Source organism: Mytilus californianus, unplaced genomic scaffold, assembly GCF_021869535.1.
Source record: "Mytilus californianus isolate M0D057914Y unplaced genomic scaffold, xbMytCali1.0.p SCAF_6, whole genome shotgun sequence".
NCBI classification, from domain to species: Eukaryota; Metazoa; Mollusca; class Bivalvia; order Mytilida; family Mytilidae; genus Mytilus; species Mytilus californianus.
Genome location: NW_026262712.1, coordinates 28629848 through 28645126, shown reverse-complemented (window position 1 = coordinate 28645126; position 15279 = coordinate 28629848). Strand labels below are relative to the sequence as shown.

At 30.9% G+C, this 15279-nt stretch overlaps 1 protein-coding gene across 1 annotated transcript; it reads right to left on the bottom strand.

Moving 5' to 3' along the window:
* Nucleotides 1-1833: 1833 nt before the first annotated feature.
* LOC127704940 (BET1-like protein) lies at nt 1834-14161 on the bottom strand. The gene is made up of 4 exons (XM_052209180.1): nt 14054-14161; nt 9901-9986; nt 9299-9355; nt 1834-2792 (listed from the first exon to the last, which is right to left on the bottom strand). Exons 1-4 carry the CDS (start codon nt 14079-14081, stop codon nt 2625-2627), a joined length of 339 nt encoding a protein of 112 aa, XP_052065140.1. The 5' UTR covers nt 14082-14161; the 3' UTR covers nt 1834-2624.
* Nucleotides 14162-15279: the final 1118 nt, after the last annotated feature.

Genomic DNA, 15279 nt, shown 5'->3' with positions numbered 1-15279 from the left:
CATAAGTCGATAATAAACTTACAATGCCATGGTTAAAAAAGAAAAAGACCAACAGACAAACAATATAATTAATAGTACACAAAACTCAACATAGAAAACTAAAGACTGAGCAACATGAACCCAACCGAAAACGGGGGGTGAAAAATTAGTATAAAAATAACTGTTTCTGTTATAAAAGTTAAATATTATCAATTTTCGACTCACTTACTTTAACTTCCACATTTTTTAGTCCCCTCTACAGTTCCTTAGAAAAAGAAAATGGTTAGCAAAATTTGAATTAAGGTTCTATTGTTGTAAATAAACTAAAATGTCTTCTCATGAAGTCCTTGCCTTTATTAACTACAACATCACTATAGATTGTGTTGTAGAACTCTGTCTTTATAAATATATATATATAAATTTTTTTCATGTCGATTAACGCTAACCATCTTGTGCATTCACAAATTGATAAGAGAAATGAACAATGTGCGAAAAAAATGAAAGTGATATTAAGGTGGTACCCAACACCTTGACTAACATTAATTTGGCTTGTTTAATTTTCATAAAATTTTGACAAAATGTTTACTTTGACCCTTTGACAAAAATATAAAAATTTCAAAAAATTTGAACCAACCACTTTATCAGAAAAATTTCTTTGGTTATATAGCAGTTTGACAAACGCTAATTTTGATCATTGAGAAGCTTAATATTTCCTTAACAATACAACGTAATTAAAACGTTTAGCTGAATTTTACAGAGTTATCTCCCTGTAGTGTTAGGTACCACCTTAAAACATGTTTTCTTGATATTCCATTGGTCCACTTTTATACAACTATAAAAGACACTGATTGTTAATGCAAGATGTTTCACACATATAAATGTACATGCAACTTTTAAAACAAATAATATTTCATGTTTACACTATCACAATTGATTACCCCAGTATTCAAATTTAATATGGTCCATACAGAAACTATTGCAAGGTTATAATTCATGAAAATATTGCAACTGGGTGACTATAACAATATTGAGAATAATGATAAACTGTACATATATCTATATGCAGCTTTTCTTGAAATCGCAATAATTAATCTCAAATTTTGGTTGGTCATGTCAAATTTGCAATAATAATTTCTTAATTTATAGTAACAGTACTGTAGTAGTTATGAATAAAAGGAGATTTGATAACCCACCAATAAGACAGCACCCCATGGACATTAATAAATAAAAGACATCTAGAGCTCAATATAATCTTCAATTGCTTTTTTATGTTTAACCATAATAAGGGTTTGTCCAGGTCAAACAAAATACAAAAACAGTATACATGGTATATATGCCAGCATTTATATTCATCCCTTCTTGATTAATTCTAGCATACAGGAACTTTTTGTGCCCCCCCCCCCCCAAGAATGAATCAACAACCTGATTGTAATGCAGATCATGTGACAATTTTTGACTTAGGGAGAAACCATTTAACTTCAGGGGGGGTATTGTTATTCGTCTCTGTCAGAAATTTTTTTTCCCACAAAGCATGAAATTCTTTTTTAGTTTTTCGAAGCTATCAATTAAATTATTTTTTTCAAAATTTAACACTTTAAGGTAGGGGGAAAAACTGGATTCAGAATGTTTTTTTTTGTCATCTGCTTGACAACATTATTTTTTTCATCAAATTGGGGATCAGAATTAGGAAAAAAACATAACCCCCTCCCTTAAAGTTATATGGTCGTTCCCTTACGAGGATCTGACAACAGTCTGGTTTACTCTTTGTTTTGGATTCCTCTGGTTTGGTTGTAATGGTACACAGCGACACTTCAAATATTGTGTAGCAGAAATTTCATTGGTATTTAAAATGTGCAAATTTACAGAACAGATTGTGATGACAGAGCCTTGTAAGGGAAGTGCATACAAATGATCTGTATCTTAATTAGATTGTAACCAACAGTGTCCCAAACTGAAGGAGATGAATCTTAAAAAGATTACCCCATTTATACAACAATAATGCACAATAAATATTTATCAATTACACAGCATTTAAAAATACCATTGAATGTACTTTATCAAATTAAATCACAATTACTACACTACAGCTCATGTGAATTTTGACAATTTCCCCTGATCCAGCCCCTTCCTGAGGACAAATATTTAACCCTAAATTCTGGAGCCAATTTATATACAAAATCTTCAATAATTTTTTTAAAGACGTTTTATGTGTCAACTTTTATGATGTATAAAAGTAAAGAGTGTATCCTTTACACAGGCTGGACAAGAAGGATAATCTAGAAGCTTTTTCCACTCTGTACCCATTCCCACCATCTACAAAATCAATGTGAGCTGTAGTGTAGATAATAAATCTCAAGTAGAATTGAATGATTTTCTATTGTCAAAATATTGCAGATGCTCAACATGAAAGAAACCCGGAATGATTTTCGAATCTATTGTCAAAATAAATCAACTGAGGCATCACTTGATAAAAATTGAGCTTGAATTATGATTTCTGTCAAATATCTACAGACAATAGAAACTTGCTCAAGTGTACCTTGCGAACAAGTTGGGAAAAATACAACTACATGTATAGAGGCTGTTATGAGATAATCAACTCTCTGGTAAATTTAAACTCATTATAAAACAATATAAACAAACCCATATCAACTAGTCACTTTTGTAATGAGATAATAAGCTAAGAAAAACAACAGTACAAGTCCTAGAATCATATAACACATCAACTTCCTGTTTCCCTTGTTGGCGGACACCATGTGAGATAGTCTATGAACTGTTCCTCCTAATAATCCATGTGTGCTCTCAAAGTCATTTCCCTGTAATAAACCAATCTTGAGTTATTTTTCATGAATGAGACCAATGTCAATCTGGGTAACATGTCAGAGCATTGTGACATAGGAAAATGTATGTGAAAAAGCATGATTTTGAAAGTTATACATGTTATATATGTAAAATTTGTTATCAGTCATAATCAATTTTTTACAAGATATAGCGCAAGAATCTACTAATTCATACACCATCTCTTGCTTTTGAGTGAAAGGAAAAACAAACAATGAGGAAGCAGACAACAGAGAGTATACATAGATAAACATATGGCTTACCATACTCAATATTAAACTTGTGGGAAAAATTTTCAACAAAAATTTTTTAGTCATGCATCAATGCAAAAACCACAAATGTATCTTGTCACATTATATAATTTGCTTACCAATATGAATTTTGGTTCAATAAATCAAGAAGCTTTGACTTGATGATGAGAAAAATGCAACAAAAGTTTCAATATTTTTATACATTTTATATGTGCTCCAATGTAAAGAACACACATGTGGTAAAAAAAAATTAAATAATTTGATCTGGAATGTGTCACATGGTACCGATAAAAATTACCAATATAAAGTTTGGTATCAAATATAAAGAAGCTCTGATTTGCAGTAATTGAGAAAAATGCCACAATTTTTTGTGTTAGTGACTGATGTAAAAAAAAGTACATGTAAACATGGTAAAGGAATCTGACAAACAAGAAGAAGAAAAGTGACAAATCTTAAATGTGTTTACCATCATTAGTTGGTTTTTAAAGTCTTTATGATTTTGTGCCAAAATATTTAAAACACAGTTTTCACAGTCACTGATGGTACTGCCACACAGATCAAGTTAGGGCTTTATCAAATCATGCATTATCATAATGTGCCCTCACAGATCATTCATTCATTCCTGCATTAGAGTAATAAAGCTAGAAGTTTATGCTACAATAAAGTGGGTTCTTGCTATTTAATTCTACTGCTGCTGTGAGTCCTGAAAATCACAGGAGGACCCAAGGGGACTAAGCCTATAAAGTCAGGTACCCCCTCCTCCCAAGCACATGGGGACCTAATGCATACCTATACAATGTTAATTTCATTAGTGTACTTAATTAGAACATCTATGGTTTTGAATGAGTATACATGTGTTGTAATGCATTTTTTACTCCTCTGAATGCCTTTTAAAAAGTATTTAGTTTAAACAATTGAGTTTTAAAAGGGGTCAGGTCAACACCTCTCATGAGAGGATATTCCCCATACGGTCCGAGTACACAGTTATTTCGTAGTGCATTTCTTTTAGACAATAAATGAAAATAAAAAAAATTCGTAAAGGTTCCGCGGAACCCAGTGTCTCGCCTACTTTTGCTGTTAATCGCAGGCTCAACAAAAATGAGGAAAAAAATTAATAAAAATATTCCTCTATATACTATCTTTTGATTGTAAGTAGCTTCTGTCCAAGTTTGGTAAAAATCCAGTATAGTTTATGAATCTAATAAATGTTTTAAAAACTTAAACTGCAGACTGTATGTAATGTTAACTGGAAGAAAAACTAAGTCTATTTATAAGTAAAATACGGAAAAAATGGAACAAAATTTTAACAAAATTTCCTTCTAGATACTAGCTTTAAATCATAAACAAGCTTCTGTCCAAGTTTGGTACAAACCCAGGATAGTTTAAGAAAGTTGTTAAAATTTTAAAAACTTAAACCACAGAGCGAATGTAATGTTAACTGGCAGAAAAACTAAGTCTATTTATAAGTAAAATACGGAAAAAATGGAATTTTTTTTTACAAAATTTACTTCTGGATACTATCTTATGATCATAAACAAGCTTCTGTCCAAGTTTGGTAGAAATCCAGGATAGTTTAAGAAAGTTATTAAAATTTCAAAAACTTTAACCACAGAGTGAATGTAATGTTTCCTGGCAGAAAAACTAAGTCCATTTATAAGTAAAATACGGAAAAAATGGAATTTTTTTTTTACAAAATTTACTTCTGGATACTATCTTATGATCATAAACAAGCTTCTGTCCAAGTTTGGTAGAAATCCAGGTTAGTTTAAGAAAGTTATTAAAATTTCAAAAACTTTAACCACAGAGTGAATATTTGTGGACGCCGCCGACCACGACGACGACGACGACGACAACGCCGACGGAATGTAGGATCGCTATGTCTCGCTTTTTCGACAAAAGTCGAAGGCTCAACAAAAATCCCACCTGCGCTTTCTCAATAATATTTTTACAGTGTGTTGTACTACTTTTGGGACAAATTATACCAAAATTATAGAAAACTTCATCGGCTCTAACTCAAAATATGGACAATTCTATGTTAAGGGGGTCTTGAAATCTTTTGACAGCTTCCGAAGTGCTAATTTTTAACCTTTTTCAGCTGGACCAAATCACTACTTTACTTTACAATTCATGACCCAAATTTTTTTACAGTGTAATTTTATCCCCCTACTTGCTATTTGAGGCATAAAACATGAAGGAATACATTTGGAAGGGGTACTAAAAAAATTGGCAAGCAACACACTGTCCACACTAGGGACTTTATTCGTGGACAACGAAAATCAAAGGACGATAACTGTGTACTCGGACCTAATAGGATAGAAAAATTTGACCAATCTTAATAAAACTTGGTATGACTAAAGCTTAATAAATTATGAGACTGCTGACAAAGTTTCATGGCAATAGGATATATATTATAGACAATATGATAAATTCTATATTCAACTTCGCGTGTTAAATTTTGACGTTTAAATTGAAAAATTTCAACTATCAACATTTGGGGCTTTAAAAATTAAAATATTGCAAAAATTTACATTTTAAAGGCCTTAATATATGACATATTATGTATTTAAAGCAATAGAATACTCATTTGATTTATCAGACTTATCACAATTATTTAAAAGTCAAATTTATATGAGCCTGTGCCAAAAAATGGAGGTTTTCCAATAAAGGAGGGCCTTACATGAAGATGTATTATTTTCCAGCAATTTTAAATTTGTGGAGTTTTTTGGTTATAAATAATCCTTACATATGTATTAAATGTACTTTAAATGGAAAGAAAAATTACAAATAGCATACCATATTAGTATAAAAGGGTCTTAAGCCAAGTAAGACTGAAAATAATTTAGGGTCAATTTAGGCCGTAGCACATATTTACATTTAAAAATGCATACCGGTACTGAAGCTATAGGAAATAAAAATTTGTGTCTTTTTTATAATTTCTATACTCAGGTTACATGATACAATAAATCTGAGCATAAAAGGACTCTTGCATTCAACTTTTTTTGCAGACAATATGGTCTGATACAAAGATTTTTCACTTTTTAGTGAAAAACTTGCATGCAATTTTAGCCTCAGCAGGCTTATATTTGAACCACTTGCTATTTAACATAAGAAAAGAAAGATACTATGTGAAATGAAACAGGTACAAAAGACATTGTGAAGTGCTTTTAATACAAATTTAGTGAAATCTTTATTATGGACTTCAACTTTTATGTACCTAGGTCCTCACATTTAACTTGATCCAAACAGGCCGTTACACGAGGGTCATTTATACAACACATTTTGCACATATTGTCTGAGATAATCTTATTTTCTGTAAATTCAGAGTTCACAAATGAGTAATACAACTGGGTTAAAGCATAGAAACACAAATATTGACACAGGAAAACCTGTCACATAGAAAGTCAGAATGCCACTTATGCATCAAAATTGAAAAAGCTTTGAAATGCTTATTTTGACCATATAATGCCAAAATGGGTAATTTTTGCAGAATTTCTATCAAATAAAAGTTTAAATCCTTTAGTTTCATGCTATCTGACAAATTGACACCATTAAATCATTCAGGGAAGTTGCCAAAGTACAGATTCTATATTTACTGATTTCGCCTCTTAGGTCCGAGTACACAGTTATTTCGTAGTGCATTTCTTTTAGACAATAAATGAAAAAAAAAAAAAAATCCCACCTGCACTTTCTCAATAATATTTTTACAGTGTGTTGTACTACTTTTGGGACAAATTATATCAAAATTATAGAAAACTTCATCGGCTCTAACTCAAAATATGGACAATTCTATGTTAAGGGGGTCTTGAAATCTTTTGACAGCTTCCGAAGTGCTACTTTTTAACCTTTTTCAGCTGGACCAAATCACTACTTTACTTTACAATTCATGACCCAAATTTTTTTTACAGTGTAATTTTATCCCCCTACTTGCTATTTGAGGCATAAAACATGAAGGAATACATTTGGAAGTGGTACTAAAAAAATTGGCAAGCAACACACTGTCCACACAAGGGACTTTATTCGTGGACAACGAAAATCAAAGGACGATAACTGTGTACTCGGACCATACAGCAGGAAGCGAGAAAGTTTGCAGGTCTGCGGCCCTCCCCCTTCCAGAATCCTGGATTTGCAACTGATATTGGTGCCACTTATCAGCAATACTATTATCTGTTGTAAATACATACATTGTAAATATATACAAGATAAAGCTGCATATATTTTGCTACATAATTTATCTGTTTCTAATGTACATAAATGGAGAATGTGTCCATGTTCACAGATGATGTCCCCACTTGCATATAATGTTATAAAGGGACATAACTCAAGAACGGTAAAAGTGACGCCACCCAAATTCGAACTATATCAGATTTTTGTGGTAATAAGCATTGTTTATAAGTTTCATAACATGGTTGAGGCAAACTTGTTAGCAAATGGAAACGAAAAATTCAGCAATTTTTCCATTTGTAAAGGGGAATAACTCTAGAACAGTATAAGTGATGCCACCCAAATTCAAACTTGATTTGTGTTTTGTAGTAATAAGCACTGTGTATAAGTTTCATAACAAAATTAGAGAACGGAAACCAATTTCCAGACGTACGTACAGACAAATGTACGGATGAACATACAGACAAGGGTAACACTTAATGCCCCCACAGCAGCGGCAGGTCATAAAAATAAATAAATAATGGAATTGATGCAAAATTTTGAGAAACCATATGCAACTATTCCAGTCATAGTTACGTTCGATAACTCTGCATGTTACTTGTTAAATAAGAATTATGTCAAATTTACTGGTTACCCGTGTGATGATTAGAAAATTGAAAATATAGATATTTCACCTCGGTTACCATCCATTCGAGGTTTTCTTTTATTGATATAAAATAATAGCATAAATTAATTTCATTAAGAATCGAACAATACTAATCTACATGTACACAGGTCTTGTCAAAACTTTCATCGTGATTCTGTGCCATGTTTGTTTTCTTTGATCACGTTGCCGATGACTTAATATATCCTTAATCTACCTATGTCCTTGGGTATTATTAAAGTGACAATAACGTGCCATACTTAATTGCAATATCAACAGTGAAATCAATTTGAATCATTTGCATAGGTAAAATTAGTGTCGAACATCTTCTACGTTTGAAAATTATTTGGTCGCCATTTTTTTACGTAGCTTCGAAATTTTATCAAAACAAACAGCATGTATCCACTTTAACAAAGAGAAAGAATGTTTGATTCTATGCTGCTTTAAGGTAAGACAATTACTGAAAACACGTGCATCCAACATTTATTCGATTTTCATCGTAAATATCTTACAAAATATATCTTCACAAGTCGGCCCAAGCTGTCAATGTTAACTGCATGGTTAATGCATATAAATCTTTATTTTGAGTGCGATAGACTGTTTCTAATAAATATGTTAAAGAAAAGGTGAAATAAGAAATTTCTTAAATACAATAAGACACACTTCAATAAAAATTTGAAATATTACTTTTTGATTAATAACTAAATGAATACCGGCATGTCATTTCGATCTTTACTTCCAACAGCGGCCGCCATGTTTAAAATATTGCTAACGAATGCCAAAATGTCAATTTTTCTATCAAATTTTGAAGCAAAAAGTTTGATACCTAAACTGATATGGTTTTCGATTTCATTTAAATGAATATGTTGTTGATCTTTTTAGGGGTTGGGAGGATATTAGTAACAATAAATTAGTTGAGAAAATTGATTATATAATAAGGTCCCATTGCAATTTTATCGAAGAAGTCAACGGAGGCTGTGTGGTTATGTCACCTCAATTTTCAAACTTATTTTGAAGCAAGAAATCATATATCTGAACTGAAACTTAAAACATTTTTAATTGTAAAAATTAATATACTGTAAAACACGGGGTTGGGAGGTAAAATTCACAATGTAACAAAAATGTTATGACCGTTTAATCTATGTACCCCGTTCATTTTCATTGATAATTAATCAGCCATTAATGATATACAACTGAAGTGCAAAAGTCACGTGAAGACCGCGATAGTTGGATATGCCAAATAAAAAAAAGCTCATGAATAAAATGATGATAAATTAAAATACTAGTAAGAAAATGAAATGATTTTAAGCCTGATTATTAGATGATGTAAATAAATCAACTTCCTACTTGAGACCACAATGCCAGTCTAACACCAAAAGACAGAATGGCCACATAGTCAGCATACTAAACAATCTGAGCAAAAACCTACCATATCATCTAAGTATCTGTTAGAGTCTTTTGATTCTGTTTCTATATCAAATGCAAGCTGAAAATAGTAAAATTGTGAAAGAGAGTAATAAATAAAACAATGACAGATCTTTGATTGTTACAGTAACTTACTTTTAAATAATCATATTAAATACAAAGATACTAGTTTATAGTTGTTTTGATTTGTTGAAGACTCTATATGTTGGTATCAAGTTGTTGTTTAGTGTATACTCTACATTTTTTTTTAATTCATTATATGAGTGATATTTTTTAACATTACTGTTATAGCACGATCACAAGATTAATAATAATTGAAACATTATATAGGTTATTACAATATTATCTATCAATTATTTTCCTTTTCTACAACAGATTATATATATTTAAGTGCATGCATGGCTGACCCTCCTTATTTAGGTTAGTTTTCATCATACATTTCTTATTAATTTTACAGAATTCAAAATTATTCCAGATTCAAATATTTCCTTGTTGATACATGTATTAAGTTAATATTACAGAAATAGAGTATTTAATTGCCCTAAGTCTCGACAAGTTGTAAATAAAGGAGAAGGTATATTAACACATGATTAAATTAGTACATACAGACTTCAGTCTTGATACTTTGTCTGATAATCCATCAACTCTTCTTTGGTTTTCCGAATCAAGCATTTCTTCTGATCTAGACAATCCTGAAATGTAGAAAAATCTGGTCATTCTATTGCTTAGTTACCATGTCATGAAATATAAGTTCCTTCATTTTATAAGTTCCAAGCGGAAGAAATAGTCTGTAATATTATTTCCACTGGAACAAATATTACAGTATTTGTTCCTGACGGAATAAAGGGTATCATGATTATAGCATATTTGTTTCAACAGGTACAGTTATTATGGCATTGTTATAACAAAGTATCCAGGGAAACATCTGTTAGAGGGAACAAATATACTTTACACATTGGTTACTAAATCTACATGTATATATTGGTACTTTGTACTTTATTTAGCCTTTTTAACTTTTTGATTCGAGCGTCACTGATGAGTCTTTTGTAGACGAAATACACGTCTGGGGCAAATACAAAATTTCAATCCTGGTATCTATGATGAGTTTATTTCCATTCTACCCCATATCTAATTAAGGGTATACCTAGATAGGCTTATTGAAATAGATATATCGACTGTCAAGATGAAGAACAGGAATAAAAGCCCTATTCATTGATAATTTTCTATGTTTTCTATGTATTGTGTGATTTAGTCCCATGTACATTTACTCCATATCCTTTCATTTTCTATATATTTTTCTTGTTAGGAATCACAGAGGTATTTATTACCATGCATACAGATTTTCTATGTTCTAGGGGAGTTAACTCAATTTTCTTTTATTACATGTACTAAAGATAATTGATTTTACTTACTCATAAGGAAAACTGCACAATGTGATGTATACTGTAAATTCAGAAATTATTGCGAGCATATATTATTGCGATTTTGTCATTTTAGACTAAAATGCTATTTTAATTTTTGCGATATTCAGAAAAATCCTGTTTGGATTCATATAACAAATTTCAAAATGCGAGTTTTAATTATTGCGATTATAACCCTGTCGCATTTTTCGCAATAATAAAAACACCGCAATAATTTCTAAATTTACAGTATAGGAAAATATTAGAAATTAATTGCCTAAATACATGAAATATTTCCATAAATATCAAATTTACTTTCAAAGCAATTGTTGAGCAATGATGTCATTTAAGAAAGGTGTCAAAATTTCCTTAATTTAGTTATTAAAATTTAATAGTTTCTTTAATTCACGTGTGTACATGTAACATCACACCCAGCACTCCCTAAAAATAGTGTAGATGATATTAGTTTAGACTTTACAGCTATTCATTGTTGGCAAAAGGGGGATTATCATATTTCAATATGGAACAACCTTGAAGACAGCATAGTGACAGCAAAGTCAACCTAAAGCTTTAAATCTGCACTATATAGTCGCAATCGGGACTAATTACGTTCTCCATCCCCATTATAATAAAGCCCAAAAGGGATTCTACAACCAAATTTTAATCACTTTGAATTGGTACCTGAATAATTTGACACATATGGTTAACATGATGTTCTGCAAGTTAATTACTCGTTTCTTTTCAATATTTTAAAACTATTTTGATTATAAAGAACAATGGGGTGCTTAAATATAGAGAAAAGAAAATAATACTGTATGTTATTGTTGGGGTGGGGGGGGGGGAAAGGGGGGGGGGGGGGGGGTGGTATGGGTTTGAAATTTTGTTAAAGGTTCTCATGGTTCTGTGATGCCAGTCTGAAAATTTTTCACACTAGTTGCCTCTTATCTTGGGTTAACTACTGTGTAACACTTAATATAGCTGTTGTCTGACAGTGTGATAGTTACATTTGTATGCCAATAAGTCACAGTTAATCTTTTATAACTTTTAATTTTCACAAGAACAAACCACTGGAATTTATAATCTAAATTGTTTTTTTTTTATATTTTCTATCTAAATTTTGTATTATTTAATTGATGGCATTATGATTTGTATGTTTACTAGCAATGCACAGTATACTTATCATGTCTGTATGTAAGATCGTTCAGTATGCAGACATGGATAGTTTACTGCACATTGCTAGTAAGGCCAAAAAAAAATATATTTCTGTTTAAGGTTACATACTTTAAAAAAATAGGGTAGGTAGGTCGGTATTTCCATTTTATTTTATTTTTTGTGACATGATTTTGAATTATGCCGTTTCGTCTTGTCGTGGTCCGAGTTGATCATGGGCCGAATTCACCCGTATTTTTAATGATTGGATTATTTCCCTTGGTAATTGGTTGGAAAAAAAGGCGGCAAAGTGTTTATTTCATCACACGAGTTGCGAATTTCCTTAAAACATTGATTTATATTATTTGCAACACTAACTTTGTTTTTGACACGAGTTCAGTTTATTTTTCACTTTACGACGGAAATAAAATGACTTAGGGTCGGCGCTCAAAAGTAGGGTCGGTCGGGTAACCGTAAACAGACATATATTTTTTTATGGCCTAAAACATATATTTATTAATCATGTTAATTGTAATTTTTTTATATCCGCTCCCCAAGTTCCTGTAGATATAACAACAGCTTGTGTAATGGCTTTATTGTTTTATTTAAGTTTTTGAATTTTGAAACATCAAAAACTACCTGAAAATGGTTGAAACAACAAACAGCTTATTTTTTTAATTGATTTAACATGTTTAAGTTTTAAGTATTTACAAGGACTTATATATATAAATTATGTTAGTTATAAATCTTTGACATTTAAAGAGAAAAGTGATCAGAATATTATTAATGATAATCTTTATTGTCATATAAACAAATTAAATTTTATAGAATATACAGAAAACTTCAAACAACAAACTCATTATTATTTTTTTAATGTTTATTCTGAAGAAAAAACTATACTCTGTAACTGTATGTATACATCGTAGTAACCAAAACTGGCTTTTATACAACAGGGTGAAGGCCCTGTTGATTTATTTTATTTATTCAATTCTGTACCCTATCACTAAAAAAAATAAAGAAAAAGGTAAAACTAAACATTTTGCTAAATGCTTTCCAGACGTGACGGCCATACTTCTGCATCGTCCATAGGATGTGTCAGCCATACCGCCACATCGTCCATAGTACGTATCGTCTGTACCTTGTAAAGACGTATTGTCCATACTAAAGTCTTTAAGTATTATTAGATTGTGGTTATAACATAAAATATAATAATACATCTAAATGTAACTTAAATTTAATTCCGGAAAAAGAAACATGGACAACACGTCTTCACAAAGTATGGACGATGTTGTCCCATGGCCGATACATTTTTTCGAGGTATGGCTGATACATCCTATTGGCATTGTGGCAGTATGGACGTTGTACATGCATCAAACTACAAAAAATGTAAATAATATTTGCAAAATTGACTGTTAAACCAATTATAAGGGGACGAAGTCCCCTATTACGGTAGAAAAATCAATAAAAAAAAATTTAAAAAAAATCGGGAAAATTTCCCGAAATTTTCATTCTACTAATGAACTCAAAATCGTTAACTTTTTTTTAACTTTTTTATTTTCAGACTTTTTTATTTTCCCGCATTTGCGCAGAAATCTACTTCCTTTTTCCGGTCTCGTTTGCATGAGTCCTTGAGTAAAATATATATTTATCAGTCTAGTAAAATATAGAAAGGAACGCAATACCAATTCCATTTTTAATAATTCCTTGAATGGCTTGATATGAAAAAACGTTACCTGATAGCGTTTCTTTGTTTACATTGAATATGACGTCATAACATAAATAACGTCACAACTAAAATACTGAACAACAGAACCGAAATCGGAAACGTAAGGGTATTTCCGTTTCTTTTTTGAACAGATTTTGAAGTTAAAATATGTTTGAATTAAAAAAAAATAATTCATACAGACTTCGTCCCCTTTCACAGGTAACGCCTGCCTCATATTATATATATAACGAAATGAATTTGAATGGTGACAATTTCACAAAATGTATATGCTGATTCGACAAGGTGCAAATTTGACTTTTTCTATAGGTCAAGGTACCGAATTGACAATGTGACGTGTACCCATACAGATATACAGCCGGTCAGACTATAAAAATTATGAACTCGACACTTTTATGTAAATATTCGTGATCTGGAACTATCTAACATTTATATGGTTGTTTGGTTTAAGTAAAAGAATCAGAAATTTGACACAGATAGCTATTACCATTCCGGTTGTTCCTGTAATCTGTCATTTTTCAGATGTGTTGATGTGTCAAAATCCAGCCAAAACATTTGTTCAATGTCAAAACTTATTCTAAATAATTAGTCGTAGATTGCGCTTTATAAAACGTTTCAATGACATGTTTTTTTTTATTAATTTATCCGTACTCGGAAAAAGGAAGAAAACTTTCCGGAAAAGAATATAAAATACACACCAAAAACTTCAGGGTGTTTTTATATGCGTTGTATATATATTTACTAACTGGACAAATTTCTTATTTCCTGTAAAAAGCGATGATCTCATATTAAGTGTACCGTTTATAAAACATAAATTCGTTACAAGAGAGTATGCAACTTCATTTGAACTTTGGTGGATAGTACACACTAATATTTAATGCGATCTTTATGAACTTACCTGCTTTCTATAAATAATTTGTAAGTTATAAAATACACTTATAATACAATATTATTTAATTATCAATGTTTAAATGTCACCAATATGTGCTACTATTAAAATTTCAAGTGTTATTCGGTGATTACAAGTGTTATTTGGCTAATAACGGTGTTATTTGGTGATCATGTCGTGTTACCCCCGATTTCGTCAATCATAGTGTGGTAAGAGTTCCATATGGCCACTTCACCAAATGAATCCCGAATATCTCAATGTATTTATATATGTGCATCATGAAAGTTCTAGAACACCCAGACAAAGTTCTTGTAATATGCTTATTATTCCAAAAACTCAAATTGAATACTAGAAATGCTATGATTGACATGATTTGTTGATATCTGGAAGAATTTCATGGACCAAATAAAGGCAATAGTAGTATACCCCATATTTCTGATCCATATAACAGTATTGGTAAAACCATTTTGTCAAATAAATCAAGTTGACATTCTATTGACAAATTGTTTTGTCTACCTTTTTTTAAAACACTATACATAGCTTTTGTGGCTTGCTCTTTTAAATATTTTTTATTTGATAAAAAGGATCCACTTCTAGAAATAAATAAAATACCTAAATATTTCTATTCTTTTACAATTTCAATATCGTTGCAATTTACTGTGAACTTAAGATTTGCTAGCATTCTGCCACTCGAAAAGATCAAAACTTTAGTTTTATTTTCATTTTCCATTCTTCACAATATTCGTAAAAGGTATTTAACATGTATTGTAGATCAGTGCTATTTTCTGCTAATAAAACAGTATCATCTGCATATAAAAGTAGAA

What these genes read in the sequence shown, in the direction of transcription:
- LOC127704940 (XM_052209180.1), bottom strand. Translation starts at nt 14,081, where the DNA reads ATGACAGATTACAGGAACAACCGGAATG. An exon ending in TTACAGGAACAACCGGAATG is followed by an intron (nt 9,987 to 14,053) that starts GTAATAGCTATC and finishes TCTACATTTCAG; the next exon opens with GATTGTCTAGATCAGAAGAA. An exon ending in AAGTATCAAGACTGAAGTCT is followed by an intron (nt 9,356 to 9,900) that starts GTATGTACTAAT and finishes TACTATTTTCAG; the next exon opens with CTTGCATTTGATATAGAAAC.